Source organism: Bemisia tabaci, chromosome 6 (genome assembly GCF_918797505.1).
Source record: "Bemisia tabaci chromosome 6, PGI_BMITA_v3".
In the NCBI taxonomy this organism is placed as follows: Eukaryota; Metazoa; Arthropoda; class Insecta; order Hemiptera; family Aleyrodidae; genus Bemisia; species Bemisia tabaci.
This window is the reverse complement of record NC_092798.1, coordinates 25,680,629-25,706,978: the sequence shown is the minus strand read 5'-3', so window position 1 is coordinate 25,706,978 and position 26,350 is coordinate 25,680,629. Positions and strand designations below refer to the sequence as shown.

At 35.8% G+C, this 26,350-nt stretch overlaps 2 protein-coding genes across 5 annotated transcripts; both read right to left on the bottom strand.

Moving 5' to 3' along the window:
• Positions 1–143: 143 nt before the first annotated feature.
• Positions 144–11,028, bottom strand: LOC109042516 (serine/threonine-protein kinase 40). Its single transcript, XM_019059310.2, has 9 exons — positions 10,263–11,028; positions 9,328–9,473; positions 7,903–8,037; positions 7,170–7,400; positions 5,968–6,151; positions 3,446–3,575; positions 3,017–3,164; positions 1,834–1,906; positions 144–1,648 (listed from the first exon to the last, which is right to left on the bottom strand). The coding sequence occupies exons 2-9, from the start codon at positions 9,439–9,441 to the stop codon at positions 1,641–1,643; spliced, it is 1,023 nt and encodes a 340-aa protein (XP_018914855.2). The 5' UTR covers positions 9,442–9,473; positions 10,263–11,028; the 3' UTR covers positions 144–1,640.
• Positions 11,029–11,633: 605 nt separating this feature from the next.
• LOC109042514 (aryl hydrocarbon receptor nuclear translocator homolog) lies at positions 11,634–25,287 on the bottom strand. Of its 4 annotated transcripts, none has more exons than XM_019059306.2 (12): positions 24,953–25,287; positions 23,851–23,920; positions 22,906–23,063; positions 22,241–22,410; positions 20,935–21,082; positions 19,842–20,060; positions 19,211–19,333; positions 18,200–18,358; positions 17,520–17,673; positions 16,752–16,885; positions 15,639–15,830; positions 11,634–14,493 (listed from the first exon to the last, which is right to left on the bottom strand). In XM_019059306.2, exons 2-12 carry the CDS (start codon positions 23,889–23,891, stop codon positions 14,321–14,323), a joined length of 1,671 nt encoding a protein of 556 aa, XP_018914851.2. In that variant the 5' UTR covers positions 23,892–23,920; positions 24,953–25,287; the 3' UTR covers positions 11,634–14,320. The 4 variants fall into 4 exon arrangements, with proteins under 4 accessions (XP_018914851.2, XP_072157527.1, XP_072157530.1 ...); XM_072301426.1 differs by having other exon boundaries at positions 22,906–23,076; positions 23,852–23,920; XM_072301429.1 differs by having other exon boundaries at positions 19,866–20,060; positions 22,906–23,076; positions 23,852–23,920.
• Positions 25,288–26,350: the final 1,063 nt, after the last annotated feature.

Genomic DNA, 26,350 nt, shown 5'->3' with positions numbered 1-26,350 from the left:
ATAAATCCATATTCAAAATTTTTAATTTCAAAGATATTGTGGAAACTTTTAAGTGATATAAGTTTCCTGGAAAAAAGAGAAGGAAGTTGGAGGTTGCAAAGGTTCGTGGCTGAATGCTTAAAAAAGAGAGTAAGTCAAGTGTGTTTTTACGTTTGAATTAAAAGTTTATTGAAAAATACTTGGAACTAGTAAATAATTAACAATAAAAAAAAGAGAGTGAAACAAGAGGAAGCTCGAAGCATTTCTGACTGAATAATCAAAAAATAAGATAAGACTGAGCACCTGGAACTTACACAGATCTGTAAGAGGCTGATCTACCTGTTTGACAAAAACATAAGAAATATGTAGAATACATCTTCGGATGTCCTTTTTTATGTCTTTCTGTTTTATGTTCTTTATTTTTTTTGCCTTTTTTATTTTTGCCTTTGTCTTCATTAAAAAACATGCCTTCGAAGTACTTACATCTTCAAACACTACTTGCAAAAATGAAAAAGGTAGAATAAATTCTCTATTTTCAATCACAATAAATACGAAAATGATCCTCATGGGCAATTGATGCTTTCATTGAACAGAAACGTTATACATATTACGCAGAGCATGTTTTTCTTACCACTGCTCATAAACTATTTGACACGCACCTGTTTCAATATGATCTCATTCATGTATTGATCTAATTTATGCCTCTTTTTTCTTCTTACACCAATTTGACTTGTGAAGCAAATCACTTTGCAATTAAATTCAATATTTAATAGGTGTAAGTTGAGTATTATTATATAATGTATTGTCCTAATGAATGAAATGTCAATTCATTAATCTACTTGATTTGAAAAAGGAAACAGAGTTACCAATATGAAGTGTACAAATTTATGTAAATATTATTGTAGTCAAAAAATAAAATAATTTGACTGACTTACCCTTACCCTACTTTTCTTACTTCTTCATTTGAAAATTATCACAGGAAAAACGGTTAAGAGACATTTTGGTGATACTGATAAGAAAATTATTAAAATTAAAGTGTAGGACACACAGTATTAAAGTAAAAAAATGGACTTCAATGTGTAATTTAATCACAAATCACACTCTGACACAATTTATGCTTGAAACAGCTAATAACTCAATTTTTTTAACAAAAAATTAAGTAACTCCTTTATTCACGATAATTCTTATTTGTAAAGCAAGACAACTGCTTTGTATTGTACTGTGGTGCAAATTCAAAATTTTGAAATGTTTGTTTTTTGAAACTGCAATTACTTGTAATAAATGCAAGCTGGATTGAAATTCGAGAGCAGCGATTCCGTTTTTGGACTTGTTAACAGTCTGCAAATTAGAACTGAAGTTTTACAAAGCAACTCTGCAAGGATGATAAGGATTATAACATAATGTACTCTAATTATATATTATCAGGAGATAATTTGTAAAGACATCCTGCCTTTTACCTCAATGCATTATCTTTCATGGGCAGATATGTAAAAATGATGAAGTTCTAAGCATGACGGACACCCTAATACAGGTTGAGGAATGTCTTTGATCACAGCAATGTCCTGATTCACCAAAGAAAGTGACCCATCAAGCTGCCAAGAGATGAATTTTCGATAACGAATGGCTCAATTTTCATAATTGGCAAATCCACCTTGATTTTCTCATGTATCTACAACAAAAAATAAAGATAAAGTTTTAGTTTATGAACAAATAGTGAACAAACTATGTATGATATTCAAAAATTCACAATAATTGAATGGACAGAAAACAAAGATTTTGAAATAAATTTTGGGGGAAAATGTCTCAAAATGGTGCAGATGAGAAAATTACTTAGGTTTCCGACACATAACTTACCTAATTTTATCCTTTTTTGAGGAGGACCTCCTGATGTTTCATCTTCTTCTGAATCGTCAATATCTGGGACAACCTAAAAATGGAACAATAGGAAGAAAATATTATGTTTAATATGAGAAGTAAATATGTGTGGTACAAGATGATATACGGAAGAATCTGATTGATCTTTGGGTTAGCGGGAATATTAGTGACACTGTTTAGCAGGGAAACCTATTATAAATAGCTCCAAATTAGGGGAGAACAACTTGGGATCTGACGGAAATATGATCCTGCTCCATACTCCTCCTACGCTTTCAGAACTGGGACTGAAAAATAACCGGAAATATCAGCCCATCAGTACTTGGACCATCTTATTATAGTTGTTTTTTGCCATGTGAAGGGAAAAAACTGGTCCGAAATTACCCTAAATATCGATCGCCCCTCCCCCAGAATTTTTTCTGGTGTTCCCTGCCTGTCCCCCTAAAGATCCCTACAAATAAGCACATGACCTAATTATTAGTATACAAAACTGAAAAATTAAAACAAATAATATAGGATAATTAAAAGGATTAGCTTTGTACCGGTTGATAAAATAAAAAAAAAAAGGAAAATCACTTTAGCGTGAGGAACAAGTGTAGTTGGTTAAGATCCCTTTCTTGTTATCACTAAGAGAAAGTTGATTCTGTGTCAAATTGCATCAGATTAATTCCGATCAGCAGACAGCATAACAACAAAATTTGCTTGACTCTTTTAAATGAGAGGTGAACATCAGCAGAAAACTATTAACTTAAGAAATGAAATAATAACTTTTTAATGAAATACTGATTTCATTTCTAAAGCGAATAAATTAATGTTGTGTGATAGTGAAACTGCAGGAAAGTGTATCTCAATTGTAGGGATTCAAAATCTCCACTCCTATTTTAATTTTTGAAAGGAGAACAAACTAACATCATACTCGAAATTTGTGCAAAATTACGCAAATTGCAGATAAATAATCACCAACATTTTGAGGAAATGATACTTTTTCATTTAACAACTAAAGTAAGACAAGAAGTCTGCAATGTTGCAAATCAAGATACGTGTTTCTGGAGTTACTCTGTAGCATATAGTTTTTGTCACCGAAATCCATGACAATTAGTTTTTACAAAATTTTCATCCCTAACTCCTAATAAGTTCTAAATTAAAATTAAATGAGCATATTTACCTGTAATGGCTCATAATAACTCCTGGAATTGGTTGTGATAATGAACATGAGAATATCCTTAACTTCACTAGCAGTTAATCTAAAACGTGGTTCCAGCACGAGTAATCTTCGTATTAAATGTTTAGTTAGTTCACTAACTCGCCCATCACTGTTGAAAAATAAATTGATTCTGAATTAGTCGGGTTTATGATTATATTTTTTCTCAAAGATAATGACAGCAATAGTATTAGACATTTTGCACTTGCTTACTGTTAGAGATGTAACTTGCATTTACATGGTAAAATTTCAAAGAAAAAATTATGATATGCATAAGGAAGCTCCAAGCAAGCTTGGAGTTAGCTTCTTTCAGATGACTGTTGATGATGTGACACAGCAAAAAGAAGACAAACAGCATTAAAAGGAAAAAGAAAGAGAGAATATGTATCTTACTTGGGGATCATAAAATCGGCTGCTTTGATTTTGTTGAACAACTGTGTTGGACTAGAATCGTAAAATGGAAATTGGCCATACAGCATAGTAAACAGAACAACGCCCAATGCCCACATGTCTGAAGGCTTGCCTGAAACATTAAAAGGTAATAATTAACCAACCCCATTTGGAGTTAAGAGGAGAAATTAGCTTGAATAGATACAGAAATAAAAATAATCCCTGTTTCAAATCAGTTATCATCAAAATGCGCAGATTGGTACGGTAACAGCTACCTATGCAGGCAGGATAAACAAAAACTTAGGGAACAAGGTTTCAATGATTTTTCAAAAGTTGGATGTTGTTGCAATCACGACTAACTTTCCATTCCGGACACAGAATAAAAGTAACACCTAAATTATCAATAAATTGGTTCGATAACCAAGAGTCTACTCTGGTTCCAGAAAGATTTTAAAAAGTTAAGATTATTCTATCGACCTAGGTAAATGAAACATAGAATGAAGTTTTTCTGGATAAGGCAGTTTTTCATCATGTGTAAAGACATGCTGCTAACTGATATCACTGAGACAATGTTTGACAGGAGGAATATTTCTGTTGAAAACAGCGCGCGGGGGGGGGGGGGGGGGGGGGGGGGGTAACTTTTTTTTATTACTTGAAGTAGGTGGAATAAATTGGTTAATTTTTGACCAGATGAATTGGTTTTGATTTCAACCGATAGCTTTATAGTTGGTCTTTCAAATGAAACAAATATCAAGCCCCTTGCTTGCTTCATTTTTTTAGCTACAGCGCTAATCTGGGTATTTTTGGACAGCCCAGGCCCGGGGCTACCGATCAGGTTCCATGAAAATTACCATCCGAGGTAAGTTTAACAAGAGCTACAAATAAAATTGAAAACCAAGGAGACTTTCAGGACAATGGTCTCCTTGGTACAAGAGTGTATTGCTCCTTCCTAAGATGAAGGGTAAAAAACCGGCGCTCCGCTTCGCTCCGCGCCGGTTTTTGGGGGGGCTTCGCCCCCCCAAGCCCCCCCAGGACGCGCGCTTCGCGCGCGTTTTTTAGTTTGAGTGTCCGGCCTCAGTTGTTCTGTCTTTAAGTGACCCGCGCGTCCACCGCGGGAAGAGTGTATTTTCCGAAGGGAGGGGAGGGGGTGGGGAGCTATCAATCTTTGGAGGTTGGATCTACGTTTACACTGTTGGAGGCATTGATTATTCGAATAAGGACTTCATGTCGCCAGATTGTAACAACAATCCTCATGTAATGTCTGATATGAAAAAATGTCAACAAACGCTGTGGCAAGCTTGAATGACGATGGATGAATCTCCATAACCCACTGTGCGACAACATTGCTGTTTTGTCCACCAATTATCAGTCTTTAACCCACTGTGCGGCAATATAGCCATCAGTTCATCAGTTCGTGACCCATTGTACGACAACATTGCCGTCTTATCCACCACTTCTCAGTTCGTGACCCACTGTGTGACAACGTTGCCGTCTTGTCCACCAATTTTCAGTTCGTGACCCACTGTGCGACAACGTTGCCGTCTTGTCCACCAATTTTCAGTTCGTGACCCACTGTGTGACAACATTGCCGTCTTGTCCACCAATTTTCAGTTCGTGACCCACTGTGCGACAACGTTGCCGTCTTGTCCACCAATTTTCAGTTCGTGACCCACTGTGCGACAACATTGCCGTCTTGTCCACCAATTTTCAGTTCGTGACCCACTGTGTGACAACATTGCCGTCTTGTCCACCAATTTTCAGTTCGTGACCCACTGTGCGGCTTCCCTCCTTTTGCCGCACACCCCCCGCCTAAAACTTTCAAAGCTCGCCATTTTTAAACGGCTCGACCGATTTCGCTCAGATTCAATACCAGCCTAGAACTAAGTAAGATCTTCCTTCTGTAAAAATTTCGGGGGGAAAGCTTTTAATTTGCGCGAGTTATCGCGCCCACAAAATTGAACCTCCCCCCACTTCTCGCCCCCACCATTCGAAATGTAATACTTCGATCTCCGTTTTTTTTTCGCAGAAGGGTAGTCCTGTTTCTCTTCTTTACATCGCAAAAAGTTTCATTCGGAAATGTTTTAAAATGAGGGAAATATAACCAAGCAAAAATCGGAAAAACCACGATGAGTCGGAAATACATACATAAATAAACAGATATATAAATAAATATATATATATATATATAAACATGAATTCAAACGGCATGCATATTCGTAATCTACGACCCATGATCGATGCTCATTACATGGTCTTTGGTCCAGATCTGACATCAGGGGAGAACGCAATAGTGTATTTCTTCGGAAATACACTAAAAAGAAATTTGCCATATTTCTAACACAGGCGTCTGAAAGTCTCAGAGGTTTATTCAAACATGTCAAATGCAGAACAATATTGATCCTTCATGACAATAGAATACTACAAATTAAATTTAGAAATTTTTCCTTCAACAATACCATTTTTCTTCTGAAGAGGCAATTTATCGAAGGCACTTAAAAACCATAAATACATATGAGATTGGTTACCTAAATAAGGTTTCCCACAAAGAACATCTGGAGAAATGTAGGCTGGAGAACCTCTTTGATCACAGAGCAAATCATTTTCACTACTCAGAAGTTTCCCCAAGCAGAAGTTAGTGATAGTAACTTTGAGGGATTCTTGATGTAAAACTAGGTTCCCCAATTTTAAGTCTCGATGAACAATATTCCTCTGAAAAACATATAAAATTAAAAATTAGATAAAATTCTAGGTATGCAGAAAAACTGTAATTAGAACTTAAACACACAGCTTTTATTTCAGTAAAAATATAAGTAAGTACCTAGATGGATTTACTTATTAGGTTGAGAATTTCTTTATAATGAATTGCAAATGTATAAGGACAGAATTTGAAAACTTTATAGCAAAAAGTTCAAATTTATACTATACTTAAATTGAAAACAGTGTACCCCAATGTAACATTTCAAAATCTCTGACCTCGTCTTATTTTTTTGCCAAAAAAAAACTAACCAAGATATTTCCTTAAAATTTTCTTAAAAGAGTAAAGAGTTTAAAACATATTTTTAGAAAAATGTTAATTAGCTTTAAAATAAAAAAAAGTATGGGCGATGTTGCGATCAAAGATACTCATTTCTTGACTTCAGCCATCAGAATACTTTTTATTGTTTTTCTTAATTTCCCATGGAGATGTTTACCATGTGATGACTAACAACTGCACTAATAACTATGACTACTAACTATATAATCACCCACTGACAATCATGATTTCCAGATTTGTAACTTTTTGAAATGGTAAATTTTTTATCCTTAGCTCAAGTTCACTGACCAGTGTGCTATACAATCATCCACTACATAGAGTCGTAATATAAATGGGAGAGCTGGCGCCACTTTTAAGCATTTTTCAGGTCCCGAATTCAATGACTCTTGTGTCATGCTGGGTCACCATTTTGGTACATAATCGATTGTTTTCGATACACGGGGACCCAGCCATCCGAGAAAACAAAGAGGATATGAATTATTACGTATTCTACAACGCCATTTTGGATCGAAGATGTATCAAATAGGTAACCAAATCTTGGCGCACACCGGGCTCGGAACTCATCGACCAGAACATGGCCCCAGCTCACTTCATTATATAACGACTTTATGCTTTCTATGTACATAGCTTTTCATCACTTATTTTATGTGTTTTCATGCGTCCTCTGTTTCTTATATTATTTTGAGCTCTTACCTTATGAAGTTTTTCAACGACACAGACTGTGTGGTAGAATATGATTAGGGCATCATGTTCAGAGAGTTTCTTTTCTCGGATAATGTAACGCTGCAAATTTATCAGATCCATACTTTGAGGGCAGAACTCATGTGGGGTGAGGCAATCCAACACAAGACATAAACGTTGACACTGATTTCCAATTGTCTCTGTCAATCCATCACTGCTTACATGTTCCTCTACGGCAAGATCCTATGGAAAGAATGGACATGCGAGTGATGACAACAAATTGAGAGGAAGCATTAACCAATTGAAACATAAAAGAGCTGCTTAGGTTCGGTTGAACATTTTTTTAACCATACATTAAATGGGTGCACTTCAAATGACAATATCATCCAAAATTTTCTACTTCAAAAGCGAAAATTGTCCTTGTTGGTTCCTCTTTTAGCTACTAAATACTGTTAAAAAACTTGGCTTCAACAAAGGCTTGAAGAGAGAGAAACATTCCAAATAATTCTTTCTCAGCGATTTGATTCATATATTTTTCTTTGCTAAGGGGCGCTATTGGAAGACGCTTCAAAAAAAAATTGTGGTTGAGAGAGAGGATGAATCAAAAGAAGAAATTTTTGGGCGATTGTTGTACGATGATAAGTGAGTTCTTGACCGAGCTTTTACAGGCCCCATAATCCTTTCTTCATTTGTTTGCTCATGCAAAGGTTGGTTATAAGAGTTCAGAGAATTCCACATAAATTACCTTGAAAAACCCATGATGATGACTAACATGAGGTAGATCATGCAAGAGGCTCAAAAGAGAATATTCTGTGTGTAGTAACATTTTCCCTTGTCTGTCATCTTGAGTCTCCTCTTCTTTTGGCGGAAGCAATAAAATCTGTAAAAACAATTGAATTAAATCAGATGGCAGCAAAAATATTCAATGAAAGTTTGACAGAGTTGAAAGCCGAGAGTGATAACTTGAATTTGATTACAATTTTTTCATACTTATGATCAAATTTTAAAGATTTTGCTAAATGCTAGAGTAGTAAAAAAAAATACAAGAAGAAAATAATGAAACAACATGAAATAATAATGTAAACAACAAATAAGAAAGGCAGAGAACAAATTGCTGAAATCAAGTGTTTTCACTACGTCTTTCAGATGAGATTAATTACCTTCAATGACACATCATTGATAATTTAAAATTTTATAGTACTGAAATGTTGCCATGCCTAAAGGCTACGTTTTGAGGGGCTCCAAGATGAAGATAAAATGGCGAAATTCGAAAAGTACGGCCTTTTCTTTGCTCTTTCTTTACAGTTACACAAAATTAAGAGGGGAGGGGGGGGGGGGGGGGAGCCATCTCTTTTGAAAGTTAGAAGTGACAAAATGCAGACGGCACATACTTCAGCAGCAAATAGGTCAGTCTGCTCCTGAAATTCTGTACATAATAGGAGAAAAAGAAACAGAAGATTTGAAAAATACTGTCAACACTTCTCAATTTTCTTTCTTTCTAATATTCATTTTTTATTTCATAAAAGTCTATTTTTCGATCTCAAATCTTCTTTACGTCCAGTCATTCAGTCCATCTCCATTACTTTTAATTACTAGACTTGCAACTGATAGCTACATAGATTATAGCCAGCCAATCACGCGTAAACTTGTTATCTCACCACCCGTGATGTCAGCAAGTCTATATAAGCGTGCGCTGCGCCTAAATCGAGGTCTTCTTCCATTCCCTAGACCAGAGACATGGTACTCCTCTCTTAACGTCTCTTCGTCAAAGGTTTCCTTATACCTTTTTAAACTCAAATAACTTATTTAAATCCCTTTCACCAAGTGTCATCACTCTCAACATTTAAAGTGCATCATTGTGGGAAATCTCAACGACTTTTCCACGTTTGTTCTTAATATTTTGTGCAACGTTTCTGTGCAATTTCGGATCAATACAGTGATGATAAACTTATTTCAAACCTCGTCTCTTTGATTCTTGATTCTTGCTCCATTTGTCATAGTTTGTTGGTCCTACGTTAACAAAGACCCGCTGGTGCCGAAATCGGAAATCATTTTGAACTTTATTTCCATCTCACCACTAATAAACTTTAACGTGGTATCGAAACTGATTTTAACTGACTCTTAACTTTCACAAATACTTAAAGCACATTTGAAAGAGACTCCAACTTACCTTAAGAGTGTAGAATTCATCTGTTCCCTCTTTCCGAGCCAAGCACTGAACTATGCTTTTGACTGGGGATGTTCCATGCATTGGACCCAAAATATAAGGACCGGCTCTCTTCATTTTCAAACATGAATATGTGATGGAAGGAGATACTGAAATGAAAAAATGTTGTCAGTTTGAGATGATGCACTAAAACCAAATCGGGAAACTGATACTCTTTTCCTGACCAGAACTGTGAAATAATTCCGGTAGATTAGTGTTCTGCACCGATATTACGTTCCGCTCGAATTGCTCCCTTCTCTTCCTCAAACGCATATTATCCTGGCACATACATCCTATCCTTTGATCATCTGGTATAATGTATGAATGCCCCTTTAAATTTACGTTTCTCTCCTCAAATAATTTACACTTGGGAGGATGCATGCGTGCAGAGTGTCTACGAACTGACGATCTATATTTAGCGGGTGAACAGTGTACACTACAAAACACGCCGTACACTCCAGGAGTAGCCATGCTGATTTTTGGTTAAAATTACTTTCACCACACTGGGAAATAGTGTTTAGGGAAAATTTGCGTTTTGTGGGTGAAAGCGAACACTGATGAACTTTTCGCACCCTTTCTGCATTTAGGTCAGTCCATTACCAAGCTAACCTTAGAAATTTCCCTTCTCAGAACTGGTTTACCCTGAATGGCAATTTTGATGCATTTTAACTACTCCATCCAATTGAACCATTTAGTTCGCAAAATTTGCTAGTCCCTGTAAAGCCTAAGTCACACGCACAAGTTGATGAACATTCTTTGAAAAAGTGAACTGACACCGGTGGCTGACTGCCCACTGTCGAGTCTGAATATATATGCTTTTGGTTAGATTATGCTGAAGATTGTGATATACTAATGACTATGCTGGCAAGATAAGCTACTGATAGAAACAAATAATGTACCTCAATCTAGGGAACACTGAAGAAAATTTCGGATGTCAACAGAATGCCTTCAGGAATCAAGTAAACAAACATATGAAAGAATAGATTGGGAAAAAAATTCACAGGAGTGGTTATAATCCACACGGTGCTCTGCTGTAATTTCCATGACTTTGAAGCTCGAATAAAAATTTTGAACTCATTAATTCACTCTAATTTGACAGACCAGAATCACACACACCACAAAGTGAAAAATAGTGAAAACAAAAACAAAACTACAAAACTTTTAGAGGTTAGAAAATGCTTTGTTGCCAAGTATAATTTGTTTATTTCCGTGCCTCAAACAAAACAAGGGAGTGAGCGTTAAATGTGGCAATGTTGTATAGCTGTGTTGAATCATACGTCAATAGTTGCATCGAAATTCAATTTATATTTATATATTTATTTAATATGTTCAAATAAAATGGATAAAAAAAAAATTAAAAAACTAAGCTCGGAAGAGTTTTTAAAAAAAATCTTGAAAACAAAAGATAAAAATTTAAAAACAAAATTTCTATTAAAAATGAAATATTATAGTGTCCGATCAAGGGGTGCAGTTTTGTTGCCTGTTCTTCTCAAATTTAGAGGCACCTCTTAAACAAAGGGTCGTACAAAAAAATGGTGAGAACATTCAATTTGCATTTTGTTATAATCTCCTCATGATTGGTTTACGGATAATGGGTTCAGCCATAACTTTGGATCTAAAAACCCCAAGGGGACGAGAGAGAGAGACACCCCCCCCCCCCCCCTCTCATATGATTTTAATAAAATTATTACATTCATATGGCATACCGATGGCCATAAAGTACGAAACCACTTTACTCCAATTTTTTAAGTGGAACAAGTCAACTTTCAAGCTTAAAATCTCCACTCTATAGCTTGAAATTCTGTGAGCAGAGAGACAAAATCAAGAGAGTTTTTGAGTTACATTGAATAGTTTTCCAAAAAAATAAAATACGACAGAAAATCCGCAACGTCACAAATGGAGACATGAGGTTTCTCAATTTAGCAGTCAATATAGCAATAAAGCAGGGAATTCTCTCTCAGCACTTACGGAAAAGTTAAAAAAAAACGGTTTAAAATCTACAAGGCAGGAGAGGAGCTTAAGTGCCGCGGGCCTGAGAGGTTTTGATCAGTTACAATATGACCCTCTTCTAGATATGCCGATCTAAGCTCTTCCAAAATGCATTGTGTCCCTGTCTAGAATATGTTGTTGAAACCAGCCTGTTCCAGATAAGCCTTTTATTCAAAAATTATAGACTAATCCCTTTCACTTAATAATTTCCCTTTCTTTGTAAACGGCTGGCTATGAAAGTATTTTAAGGGAACTAGGAGAAAATATATCAAATCAAGGAATAGAAAATAGAAAATTGTTTAATGCAAAAAGTACATTGAACAGGACTGAATTGCACGGATAAAGCATCTTTACATGTACTTCATTATCTATGGCTTCTGAACCCCTCAAAAAGGATAAAATAAGGTAGATCTGGGTACAGAGACAGATATGAGTAGGTAAATGAAGGTGAGAAATATGTTAGAGTTTGATTGACGAATCTGGAGCATTAACTTGTTGAGTGGAATTTTTTTTAGAAAAAATTTAGATCACGGTTATTTCCAGAAGGGCTGATTTCTAAGTGTCATGAGTGCAAAATGAAAAATCAGGATTACATTTTCTAGCACCAGTTCAAACATTGTTTTAAAGGCCCTCATAATTTTCAAATCTTGAAGTCACAAAAATTTTACAAGAGTAACAAGTTTATACACTGGCTCAGTCAATTATACATGTTCAACATTGTCGAATACTTGGTTAGTTAACCTAAGAGAAAAATGATGTGATGAAAAGAGTTACAAACTGCATAATCAAGAACTTCTCGAGAGAAAAGCTTTTATAACACTCTTGAATATAGTTGATTATTACAAATCATCAAATCTATGATTAAAATAATTTGTATTACAGGCTTTGTTAAATTATTACTCAGCATCATTTATCACAAGTCAATCATTACATGTTTTTTGTTCCCTTTTTTTTTGGTAGATTTCATACCAAAAATAGTTCATCGTTACATTACATAGATGTTTCCTTTACAATCTGAATTACTTCACTCTGAAATTCGGAGGCACAAAAAACACTGTAAAAACTAGATCAATTGAAATCATTACAAGTATGTTAGATAGTACTGAAACATAACAGAATTTTCATTCAATTCCATTGGGGGAAAACAGGTGTTATATGGAGGAAAAAGCATCTATTATTTCATTTTCCATGGGTTTCCCGAAAAGTTCTAGGTTTTTGAATAGTCCATTATTCAGAGCTGAAGACGAAGCTATGATACTTGTAAAGCTAGATTCTAAAGTTAGACTGTAGGGCTAGAAATTTAAAAAGTTACAAGCACATCAGTTTTTATGAACATGACTATTAAAGTCAATTAATATAGTTAGTAATATTGAAAAAAGATTTTCAAGGGGGGTTCTGGTTGCCTTGGCTGCTGCCTCCGATCAGGCTCAAATTTTTTCCCGACAGTTTTTTGCAGGATTTTATTTCACATATTTATGTATGATTTCCCCAATGAGCCTTAAGAGCAGAGCGAAAAATTGAATAATAAGAAGATGACATGTAGCCATTAAAATCCTGGTAAAGGGAAAAAGTACAGTAAGAATCTAGTTGCAGTTACATAGGCCTGCCCTTTTTCCTACCGGTAAGAAGGAGCGTTGGAGATAAACAGGATACAGGTTTGAGTTCTACATTGGATTCCATCCAAAATTATTTGTCTTTCTAAGCCTCGTCATACTTCTTGATACTTCAGAAGTAATAGAAAAATATGCTGAATGAAATCATCAAAAAAATCCGTGAATGAAATTTGATCGTAATCAGAGGAGGCAGTGTGAAAAGTTCCCTTGTTAGTGAGGGCTTCTAAATTTTTCATCATCACATAAATAAAAGCATGATTTTGAATTTAACACCCATGGAACCGTCAAAAGAAACTGATTTCGAAGGATGAGACTAATCAAAGTAAAATATAACATGATATAATGAGTTTGAACTAAATTAACGAAATTACTATGTACTAAGAACAAAACTGATATGAAAAGTTAAACAAATTACTCACAAACTGAGATGCCATTTTTTCCAAAGAGGAAAGAAACATGCAAGTTATGAGTGATTAAATAAGCCTGAAGATTAAAGCCAGAGGCTTACGCAAAAATTGAGATCACAGCAATTTTCCACCTCTAACACACAGTTGCTTGATGCCACCACTAAGTGGATTCTACAGTCAACATACTAAAACTGAAACCTTGTAGGGGAAAATATCCATGTTAAAGGGCTGATAATTCTGACACAGCTGCAGCATTTGCTAAGTTAGAATAAATAGTATAATAGAAAATAAATTATACATTAAAATTACAACTAATTGTAAGATACCAAAATAAAAAATACGGCAAAAAATGAACTGCGAACACCTAAATGGAATGCTTTTATGACAGCATTAGGCAAATCAGGAAAAAAAAGACAGAAAATACCAAAGGACAGAAAATATATCACATTATGGAAGATCCTCTGGAGTAGAAATAATATGCAACTAAGATTACGGTACCAAAAGAAGTCACCAAGAAACAAATTGAGAATACCACAAGAGATGAAACGTCTTGATGACTGCCTTACGGAACAAAAAGGACATATTTGATAAGCCAAAAATATAAATCAAAAGTAATTTTAAAACATTTGACGGCATACGCCAAATGAAGAGGTACATTGGACTTAACGAGAGAAAAAAGAAGAAAGAAATTAGTTAAATACTACCACCTACAATCAGATGATAGTTGGAAGGAACAAATATTTTCAAAGACATTCTGCGGGATATTGGATTCCAAGGATATAGTAGTCAACAGGAGAAAATTTCTCCCTGAGAAAGTCTTGATATGTGGATGAAGGGAAAATTATTTTCTAGGGTGGGCAATTCAGAGTTCTTTGAACATAGTAAATGTTCAAAGAAAGAGTAGAAATGTAATTATTGAGATATTTACATTTTGCAGGTACATTGTAATTAGTCAAAGGACCCATGATAAATATTTAGATCTTCGAAGGATGTCTGCCCAAGGTGGTCTAGCATCATCATATCAAGTTCTTGCGGAGGAGCGTGTGGAGTAGAGGTGGGTCCACCTGATGAACCGTGCCCACTGTCAGCAGAGTGATTGCCCGCTTGCCATGCCCAGATACCTGCATATAGTAGAATTGATTAGAGAGGTTAATTATTTTAAAAATAAGTAACTAATAAGGGGAACTTCCCAAGCTGCCGTCTCCAATCGGGCTGAAAAAATTCGTTCCAACTCTGGATGAATCCATCAGACCTGTGTTTTTTTGTTTTTTCCAATGCACCCTGGAAACACCATAAAAAATTCTGAGAAGTCCGATTTTGAGCGCGCATGGATAGTGCGCGCCGGACACCCAGTGTGCACCAGGAGGACTAGGCAAGGGGAAGTAGCACTCACCCAGTCCTCCCGGCGCACTGTCTTCACGCGCTCAAAACTGGACTTTTCGGAATTTTTTTAGGGTGTTTCCAGGGCGCATAGGAAAAAACAGAAAGTTACGGTTTTGATGGATCCATCCAAAGAGTTCGTACTAATTTTTTCAGCCTGATTGGAGGCGGCAGCTTGGAAAGTCCCCCTTGTAAGTTCTGAATTTCATGCAAAATTTGTGAATTTTGAACTTATGAATTTGGATGGAACTTCTGAGTGTTCTTTGGTGTTGCAAAAAGAGAGCTGAAACTGTCATGGGTGGTTGCTCCAAGAGCTGAGTGACTCTGTAAAAAATGAAGAACGAACTATTGTTCTTTATTAAAAATATTCAAAGGAAATCTAGGAGGAAATTAAGTGGAGTACAAATGCCTCAGAAATTGTGCTTCGGGAGAGGTAGACACTTTTATTTTTGACTTACAGCTCTCAAATTCTTCCTCCTTTTCATCTAACCTCAGAGCCTAAATACATTTCTTTATACTTTTCTCCATAAGCCCTCTCTTGGAGAAGATAGGACAGAGGATAAATGGACCGTGTTTAACAGAAAGGAACCAAGCCACATCAGCTATTGCCAAATTTAATTGGGCAATTTAATTTTATACATGAAAACAGTTGTGCCGATTTGTGTGCAAGTGTCGGTGAATTTTCTCCATAGTACGAAACAAACTCCTTAACAATTTCAGAGGAATCTGCACAAATATTCTCTTGTAAAAAATTGTATTGCCCTGTTAAATTTGGCAATAGCTGATGTGGCTTGGTTCCTTTCTGTTCAACACAGTTCAAATATAGATTAAAATTTTTAAGCTTGCCTTTTGGGAATATAAAAATAAGAAATTTTGAGATTCAAACCTGAATTAGTGGATGGAGTAGATACACTATGATATGTAGTAGATGGTGGGATGATGTTAGGACGAATGCCACCACCCAGCTGTGTGTAAGTTGAACTAGAGGGTGATCCAGATGGGCTTATCTGCCTGTAATGATAAGTTTCTGAAGCTGCCTGCTGGTAGATGCTTTGCTGAGTTTGAAGAGGGCTATTGGCTGTTGAACAAAATGGAAAAAAGGTTAAAATTTGGAGGATAACAATACCTAACTTGAAAAAAAATGGCATTGAACTATGATATTTTTACTGTTATTTTATTGCAACGGCTATTCTGTCTTAGGAGTCAATTAAACTGATCAAGGGGAATTCGGAAATGGTCATCTTCAAGTTTGATGTGGTTTGCTGCAAAAATAGTTCAAGTACAGCTGGTTGACAAGAGCTTTTCAGTTTCAGCAAATGGACCCTCGAAGCCTGGTTATCATCGCCAACATCTATGCTCCTCTGAAAAAGGGGCGTACCTCTATCAGGGTTCCCAGCCGATTTTGGAAAAAAAAATTCCTGACTTTTCCAGGTTTTCCAGGCCAAAATGAAAATTTTTCCAGGCCTTTTTCCGCGGAAAAAGAGTCAAAGGAGCTATATTGTGAGCAATGAAAATCAACAGCCATCCTGCTGGCGACAGTAGTGCCTCTAGGCAACGTTCGATTTGTGTCTGAGAGGTTCAAAGTTAGTGACCTATGTCAGCTTCTCTTTTCTTTGAGTACAATTTAATTTTAGGCCAAAGAATCCTCTCTGCTAGAATTGCACCTTCCGACTCGAAACTAAAATATGTTATCTGACTAAAATTACTAGAGATAATTCTACAAATATTAAAAAACCTTGCAAAGATGCTTAGAAAAATGTTTTGTGTGTGATTTTGCTCCGTGTCTGATTCCGTTCCTATTTCTGATTCTGTCTTGTATATTTTATTTTAATGTAAAAGTGACGACAAAGCAATAATTTAGACCAAACATTTTTCGAGGTACCATACCATTTTTGTACAATTTTTCTAAATTAGATTAGAGATTATCAGATGACAAAATCGGGTCGCATCCATTTAAAGTTACCACACTTCTTTTCAAGGGGAGATTATATATACTCACAATGGATATGTTGATGGGGAGTTGGAATGATCTGAGAACCTGATCCAGCGTATCTGTGCTGCATGCTATAATCTACAGTTGGCTGATATGTCGCTTGTTCATTTGATTCAGAATTTCCAGAAGATTGTAAAGATCTGAAAATACGGAGTCAAATTATTAAAAATCAAAGGAAAGCGGGTAGAAAAGGGTAAAGATGCTATGAGAAACACAAATATTCTAGTTGCAAAATTCAACTGAAAAGAAACCTGCATGTCTTCTATCACTGTAAGTTTGATAATTATTTATTCGACACACCTAGAGTGAGGGTGTCATATTCAAGCCTAGGCAATGCATCCAAATTCCATCCAAATCCTCTCCAACAACTACCTGTGGCCTCATTTCCTTTCCAGCTCCCTATTGTTATTCAAATCCTCAACCATACCGACCACTCACAAATCATTAATCAATGCTTTGGGTTGCTGTATTCCAAACTGATAGGATTATGCAAATAGTAATAGCCTTGTTCAACCCTCAAGTGAACAGATGGCGAAGGTGAACCAGTATTTCTAACAAAGCGAAACTCTCAAAACCTGAGGAGTTAATGGCTAACCTCGGATGTTCCACCTTTCCCGACTTCAAAGCATTTTCAGAGCATTTTTACATTTTGAAAAAATTAGCTCCGAATGAATTTCTTGACTTCCTCTTGGTAAATAGAATCCTTTGAAATTCCTTTTGAATACTACTTGGATGATAAGAGATTTATTCAAAAGATAAAAATCCATGACTTACTTTGCAAGAGTGTTTGTGCAAATGATGTACTCGATCTCTTCAGTGTAGGGATTTAAGAAAGCAAAGGCTGATGTGCGTAGCCACACATAGTCTGTCCTATTACCTCCGCGAAACCGATAAATCACAGACATCACTTGACCTTTGGATTTTAGAACTGTTGAGGAGCAGAGAGAAGAAATTTAAAGAGCCACATTAAAGCTAGGGTACATAGAATTGAAGAACAAGGTAAACGTATTCAGACCAAAACAAATGGATTTAATTAAAATAATGGAGTAGAACTCACTGCCGTCGCAGCTTAAACATAATAATGTGATCAGAAATTACATGATTAACCTACGGATACAAGAGACAGACATTCTGATTGAATAATTAGGATAAAAAAAATGTCTACTAGAAAGTTTTGTTAACCAATCTCGCAGGTGGTGGAGGTTTACATTTTTACAGAGCTTTGCAATTGTATGCTCAGCTTTGCTATTTTTCTCACTGATTATAGATTTTAATATCAATAGTTTTTGCACTTTTTATAAACTCTAAAAAACTGGAAGCTTTTGGTTCAAGATAATGGATGGGACAAATCACATACAAAAAAGAAAATGATGAAATTTATTGAAAATCGCAATTACAATTTGGACTTTTCATTCAGATATATAAATTAAGAGGTATTAAATTAAAATTCTTACCTTGATCAAAGCTCTCTTTTACATGGGAGACGTCATCAGGGTGGAAAAAATCAAAACAGGATTTGCCTAATAATTCCGCAGGTGTGTAACCAAGGATTCCAATAACTCTTTGATCAACAAATGAAAATTTGCCATCAATAAAATGGCGTGAGATAAATTCTGAAATTAGAAAATAAAGTACATACACTAAAAAAAGGAAGAAAATAGAGTCGCAATTAATGATTAACTTTGAAATCATTTTCCTGATTTGTGATTGTCATTTGTCTATTTTAGGCGGGGAAAAACATACCATAACAAACAAACCATCTCAAGTCTTCATGACTTGCGAATCTGACCACCTTCATACTGAGTAACATTGTTTAACTAAAATTTAGACGTATTTAGACACAACCTGACTAGAACATTTTTAAAAGGAAATTTATCACCCATGATACAACCTAAATAATCATTAAAAATATAAAAATCTTGGTGGAAATCAAATTTTTCACATATTGCCAAGTCACTTTGTGACATATAAATATGTATGGCTAAGTCTGTTTCCCTCCCTGTCTCTGTCTAGGATCTATGTTCCCATTGGGGGACCCCATCACATGACTTAATCCACCAATGGGAGAGCTGGGTGCTGGATGGAGAGAGGGATGGATCAGAGAGACGCTACTTGAGTTAATATTGTTTTAGCCCGTGATCATGCATCTCTAGTCCGCAGTGATGTGAGTATATTTTTTCGGGAAGATATTGCCCTTTCGAGGTAATTTCTTATTGTTCGTCTTTTTCTCTCTGTAAGGTGTTTGGTCGGTCGGTGCCCCCAGTATGTTCCTTAAAGCCTTTGTGTTTTACTTGTCCATGCTCCCGATTCACTGAGCCGTCCAGGCGGACTTGTTTCAACTTAACTATTAAAGAATCAAAATTTTTTAGTGGTGGTTGTTTAATTTACCGGATTTACAAGATTTTATGGCCGTTGCTGACGAACAAATAAATTAAAATTTTACTGTAATCTTCGATGTTACTAACCTGCATTAGAACTTCCTTCAGAGAGGTCAGTAGTGTTCGGCATGGAGGTAAGTTGTAGACGTCCAATAGCCACAAGACAACATTGTTTTGAATCGACATCGATATTCTGATCTATTTGAACTCCTTGAAAAGAAACGAATATCCATACATTATAAGAGTTTTTACGATCGAAACAACTTAAAGAAACTGATTATTAAGAATGTCTTCGATTACACCATAGATATAAATTATAAATTAACCATTTAACCATGGATTTAAAGCAAGCCTCTATTTTTCACCATTCATAATTATCTTTGAATAACACAGATTGGCACTTTTGGATGTTGAGTTTTGTTCTGTACACCCATCTCATTTAGATAGAGATAATTGAATTTCAATATTAAAATTGAGCCTAGAAACCTCTTAGGAATATTTCAAGGCACCATAGAAAAAAGTTATTAGTACAAATTTGAGAGGGAGAGTGAAAGCTCTTGTTGAAGAGCAAAATAATGATTCTGGATTTAAACTCACGTCAAACTATGCCCTCGTTCCTTAACAATTATTAATGACTCAATGCTACTGGCCGATTTTAAATTTGTTGGGTTAAGTAAAAATATAGATGAAAAACTGTATAAAAGCATGGATACAATACCATTTAAGGGGTTATCAAACTGACCATTAGGGGGCCAGTTCTTGATGAAGCCTGTGCAATGTACAACAGCATAGTTATGGCCATCTTTAGAGGGACCGAGCGTGTTTCTTTGTTTGTTTCGGTTAAGATGTCCAGTAGCCATCGTATCAGGAGGAACAGCTCCAACTTTCATCCGACAAATGAACCCTCGCCGAGAACCCATGCATACCCTCATTGCAGCTGAAAAGGAGAAATTCTTGATGTTTATTATCTATACAAATGTGCATACATACATAACTACATACATGCAGTATCATGTACAGTGTATACCATCATCACATATTTTCGTACGAGGATTACTGAAGACATCCTCTTTAAAAAATAATTAAAAGCGGGATTTTTGAAACCCTGCAAATAAGATTCAAGGTTTTGTAGATTTGCCTTCCATCTGGAATGACCCACAACAGTCACATGTTACATACATTGCTTGATCTTGTTCGAAGTAATGTTTAGTGTTAAAATTTCAATGAGAGAAGATTCTTTACTAATAACGATCAAAAGCATTTTCGCTTACAAGTAAATACATTCATCAGTGGCAAATTTTTTGAACTTGTTGTTGATTCGAGTAGTGGCAACCAAAAATTAGTGGTGCATAGTAAATCTTTCCTCACTGTGAAAATTTTTAATTGCCCATTGGACAAAACTCTGTGATGCGCATCTCATTAGTCTGTTTGAGTTGAAAATAGAGAGCCCTTAAAATAAAAAATATTGGATTCGAATTTGATTCCTTTGAATGGAGGTGTTGGGTCCAAAAAGGGACTTCTTGATTGCGGTGTTTCTGAATCATCACTGCCAATTTATATTTTAGAGAACAAACCACTACATGAATTTTCTAAAGATGATCATTTAGAATATTGTAATATCATGAAGAATACTCCTTGAAACTTTTGATGAATTATCTACATTTGCTTTGATCATAATTGATGAACGCTAGCAGAGATTCAGAGACACTGCAACCTAGAAAGGCCCCTTGTGTACTCGGCACTTCAATTATTTGTGATGAGGTAATTTTTACTGAACTGATGCAAGAAATATAAAATATGTAGCTACTCACACTGATGACCTTCTTTCTTCACAGTTCCACTTTTCAGATCTAAAATTCTGCCTGAGTTTGAAGATTCGATGGTTGAAAGCTGTTCTCTGACTTTCTCAACATCGTCTGGATGAACGAAGTCAAACAAGCTAGCACCAAACCAGTCACTCTGCAAATTCGAACCAAACGTAAACTATATGTTACCTTTTCCAAAGCAAAACCTAATCAATATTTCAGAGATAAACTCCGTTTTATAATGCAAAAGAAACTAGGTATATGTGGCAAAGAAACAACAAAATGTGCTGTACGATGAGACAGACAACAATAACAATGGATAACAGTGGTCAAAGGGTTTGGTACCAGATAATGTCAGGCTGCACTGAAATTCTTTTGACTTATGAATATTTGCTATGAAAATATCCAATTAGTAGGTATACAATTTCACTTGCTTAGCCTGAACAGGCTTAAACAATTGTGATGGCATTGTGTAAGTTTAAAATCAAAATTGAAATGCAGAAATAACTTCGTAAGTTAGAAATGTGATGCAAACGTCTATTGGCTTGCGGGAAGATGGAATCTGACTTCAATAGATAATTACTCAATAGGGGAAACAAAAATATTCCAGATACAATAGTGCATTCACTGATTCTATCATAGAATGAGTTGAAAAAATAGGAGTCTTTCGCTTCGTTGATAAAAAAGGACTTGTTATCATGAGCTAAGCTTAAAAATAATTTGTCTTAACTTTTGAAAGAAACTGCATACTTTAATGGTGACTCGTTTTCTTGCATTTCAAATTGCATGACTTTTCAGGGTTTTGGACTAAAAACTCTGTGACTTTTCAATGACTTTCAGAGTTATTTTTCGGCATAATTTCTCATAAAAATACTCATCATAAAAATATTTAGCGAAATGCTCTTGAAATTAAAAAAATTCAAAATTTGAGTATTTGAAGACCGAAGTTTAAGTTTTCGTCAAGAGTGCGCACGGCTGCGGTAGCAAATGATCAATGGCCAGAGGAAAGAATTTTAAGTTCCTTGGCAAAATTCCCTGACTATTCCCCAAACCTTTCCAGGTTTTCAATGAATATTCCAGAGTTTGTCACCCTAAGCATATAAGCATACCTGAGACTCAGAGGGATTTTGAGCAAAGAATATTCTTATGGATAAAGCGCAAGATTTAATTTGCACGATCCAATAATTCCTTCGGTGCAAAGTTGTTCATATAGAACGATATGATTGATAAAGGTTAATGCTCAGCTATGTATTTCAAATATACCTAGAAATTCTGATTTCCAAAATATGAAAATTGAACAAAAATATCTTACTTGAGAATGACTCAAAACAGGCCGTACTGAGTCAGAAACGTAAATGATGTCCCCTGACACACACGATACCACAAACAGGAACCCATCTGCAGCTTCAAGGATCAGATGTTTCAACTCTTCATCCGTTAGAAAAGAGGGTCGATAAACACCGTCATTGGTATTTCCTGTGCCTATTGCCAACAAAAAATAGATGAAACAGTAGTCCGACATGTGTTGGGATGTAAGTACGTTCTTTTATCAGTCAAAAAGCAGGGGTGCTAAGAAATGATCAATCTCACGATCCTCGGCTAATGTGTGGCAAAACTTGGGACGTGAGGCGAGGCTAATCTTAAGATTGGAGACAAACCCACAGCCTCCAAAAACAGGCTCTAAAAATTGAAGGATTCTTAAAGGCCTAAAATGAAGCAAATCTCAATTTTTGCCTTGGGGCTAAGTGTCAGATGGCGAGAAAAAGTTGGCTGCGGTACGTTGGCTTGGGTTTCAAAACTACACATGTGCAAATAAAATTTTCCTGCTTTAGTAAATGTACTTTAATAAGTTTGGAAAAAATAGGTGACATTTTTGGTAAAATGGAAAAATTGTTTCCTCCTCTTTGCAAGGTTTTAAAATTCTTGCAAGCTTTCACTTGACTGAGAAACCTAAAGCTGACTGTTTCCATAACTCACCTCTCAATGCTTTCATGTGCGCCACCGCCATTCGAAGAATTGTAAGCTTGTCTGGTTTCCTTGCCAATGCACTACAGGTTGGTACCATATCTGATAGCTCCGTGATGTACGCAGTCATCTTATTGCGTCTCCGGCGTTCTATTTCACAATGGTTCTCCCTACAGTTGGGCCAAAAGAAGTCAAAGGTAATCGCAATTTTTTAATGACTATTTCAAGATGAAACAGCAGTTAAATAAATATGTTGCCATAATTTAATAATAGATATTAAGACTCTTAAATTTGTTCTATTACCTAGAAACAGGTTCGAATACAGGGACACTATGCTGACAAGTAAAAATAAAACTGTTTTCACTCCCATGGACAAACATTTTTCGGGTAAAAAAAACTGAATAAGTAATGCCTTTAGGTCAAAAAAGAACCAACTTTGTAAAGGGTCGTTGGACTGCATAACAACTGAAAACTGACCTCATTCAGTTCCTTACTTTTGAAGCCATACTTTCTCATCTTTCACAGGAAGGATTATATCTTGATTGCGCTGTTTCAGTATATTTTACTTCCATTCTATCTGTTTACAGTTGAACTGTTGCACGAATTTTCCTGAAATTTCTAGTAATTTTTTTTACTCTTGTGAGAAAAGACTCTAGTATTTTCAAATTAATTTATGCTGCAGTTCTCCTATGAAAAACTTAAATTTCCTGGGAAATACTGAAACAGCGTGGACAAGATATCATCCTTCATGCAGGAGACGATTTGTGCTGCACAGAATAGTGGGGTATTTATTTGATACAGATCGATATGGCACACAGACTTAAGTGATGATTTGTCTACACTTGATTTTGTAGCTTCTCTGTTTTCACAATGAAGTAGGTATAATCAAAACTATTCCCTGTGACTTTGTGCTTATGACTTGGCTATGAAGAGAAACTTAACTACTAAGATCCTTACCTCACAAACCGCTCTTTATCCAACATGTTTTCTTCTTGCATATTTCCAACTTGATGAAAGTACTGCAAAACTGAAAAATTAAGGTGCAAACCAGATTGAAATCTTTTTAAGGTATTACAAGAAGTGTGAAGGACAATTGGAGTTTAGTGCTTATGCTTAAATAAAGGATGATTTTACTAATACTGCGAGAGGAACAGGGGAAGAAGTTCTTTTTTCATCCATATCTGAATCCAGGATCCAGCAATTCCATCATATCCTGACAGCTTGACCATCGATAGTGCTCATTCTTTGCTTTGAATTACTAAGACTTCATAAATATTCACTTTAGAAGCCCACAACCAACAGATTTTACATGCTGCGCTTAGGTGGCTACTTCTTAACTCTATCAACATCACCACGTCTTGAATGGACAGGAGACATCTATCCAAGGTCAGATTGGCGTGAATCTGCCACAAGATAAGTTTTATGGGACCCTGAACTCTTAAAAAGAGTCAATGTATAAATCTATGAGCAGTTCCTAGTGTTGCAGCTTTGCGTAGGATCTTAGCAACTAACTGATGTCAGATAACATTAAAATTCCATAACACCTACACCAATATCTGCCTTTGCCGCTAAATCAGGGCATCAATGCACGCACCCTCGACATGAATGAGACAGGTGAACGTCAGAAGTATCCTTCTTTTTCAAAACTTCCGGCTGCCATACGGTTTGTTTCTCACCTATCCGCTTGGCATCTCTTAAAAACAGAGCATGGATGAGTCAAGGTTTGGGGGAAGGATTCTCTCACTGTAAAAGACCACTACACAAGGTTGCATTGTGATTGCCTATCACACCAGTATATAGTCCAGAGGATGAACCAGATGGTAGAACTTGAACTTGACCTGCCTCACCCGCGCTACCTGAGGTGGACCGAGCCTTCTGCTGTTAAGGTTCAGGAGAAACTGTAAGAGCATAGCCAATGCTCTGCAATGTAATGATGCCTGAGGGTCCACAAACACAAAAGATGAAACAAAGCTGACGAGTTTCATTCAGCTGCGTTGTTCCTCCTGATAAGAATTTATATTAAAATAAAAAACATAGAATATTTATGTAGTAAACTTACGAGTGAGTACTATCACGAAGAGCCCTTGCCGTTTCAAATTAAATAAGGAGCGAGTTCATCAAAAGAATTCTTTCCTCCCAATACTTGATTTACAGTACTTGATCATGGAGCGGCGATCTAACACAGCTTTCATCTTCGGAGGAACACTACCAGGCAGAAATGAAAAAGAGGCGAAATGAAAATGAAACTCAGAGGTGTCACCACTGAGTCTTTCTAAAGGAATTCCGGAGACTTTTCAGAGGCATAAATACTTTCTTGGTAATATATAATGAGTTATTGACACAGATAGATAACTAGATAACAGGAGAGCGGACGATCAACAACAATATGGCGATAAGAAATAAGGAAGAAGAAAAAGAAAAATGAAAACAAAGTGCAAATTGGCAAACTTTACGCAACCTGTAGATGTAGACTCATCCGGTATTTTATTGAAAAATATGAAATACCATTGGTCTAGGTAATTAACTTCTTCCTTAATTGGATAATAGAAAAAAATATGTCTCATTTAAAACCACTGATTTTGATTTTCAACCGTTCAGAATGATCAAATTATGAAAGTAGTTATTGTACAGTTGGTAATTCGTACTTAGAAGTTGCCAAGCTGAAAAATATTTCAGAATAAAATAAGATATGAAGGTTTCCATGATGTTTCCTAAAATTCCTTTGTATACTTTCATCCGACAACTCCGACAACAGCCAATAATAAACGCGGCAAATTCAAATTAGCGCACCTCATTACTCGGTCATTTTTCAATCCAGGTAGGTCCAATACGCTCGAGTAATATTTTCAGTCTCTATGAAACATTAAGACCGGTTGACTTGTCATTTTGGTACCATATGCGAGAAATGAGGAGATCAAACATCTTAAATAATAAGTCTGGCGATTTGAAACCACAGCATTCAAGATAGTAAACTTCACTGACAGTACTTTCCTGAGCACAATTTTTCAAAAGAGAAATTTGCATTTTACTTTAAAAAATGATACATTTGTTGTTACTTTGTCTTAATAAAAGCCCAATTCACACTATCAAACGTTTCATCCTACATAATTGAACGAGAAGTTGGATGGAAAGTTGAAAGCAAAAAAATTTGATTCAATTACTTTTCATTCAATTTTACATCCAATTGGCGGCGCTAAATAGATGAAAAGTTGAGCGAAAAGTTGAATGTAACATCACATTCAAATTTTCATCAAATTGTCGATTTCTCGGCTCGGTCGGGTCGTACCGGTCAGTACACTATCAAACTTTTCATTTGACAAGTTGCATTCAAGAGTTGAATGAAAAATCGGATAGAGTGAATTAGGCTTTGCCAGAGTCATCAACTTTTTGGAAATAGCGCAACGGGTACAAATAATTGTGTAAGGGAAGAAAATGAAGAAATAAATAAATTATGTGC

Coding starts and splice junctions, on each gene's coding strand:
- LOC109042516 (XM_019059310.2), bottom strand. CDS start 9,441: ATGAAGAGAGCCGGTCCTTATATTTTGGGTCCAATGCATGGAACATCC. Junction 8,038..9,327: donor ATGAATTCTACACTCTTAAG/GTAAGTTGGAGT, acceptor TTGTTTTTACAG/ATTTTATTGCTTCCGCCAAA. Junction 6,152..7,169: donor TCGTTGAAAAACTTCATAAG/GTAAGAGCTCAA, acceptor TATGTTTTTCAG/AGGAATATTGTTCATCGAGA.
- LOC109042514 (XM_072301426.1), bottom strand. CDS start 23,891: ATGCAAGAAGAAAACATGTTGGATAAAGAGCGGTTTGTGA. Junction 16,886..17,519: donor TGCACAAACACTCTTGCAAA/GTAAGTCATGGA, acceptor CCGTATTTTCAG/ATCTTTACAATCTTCTGGAA. Junction 14,494..15,638: donor TACTCCATCCACTAATTCAG/GTTTGAATCTCA, acceptor TACTATATGCAG/GTATCTGGGCATGGCAAGCG.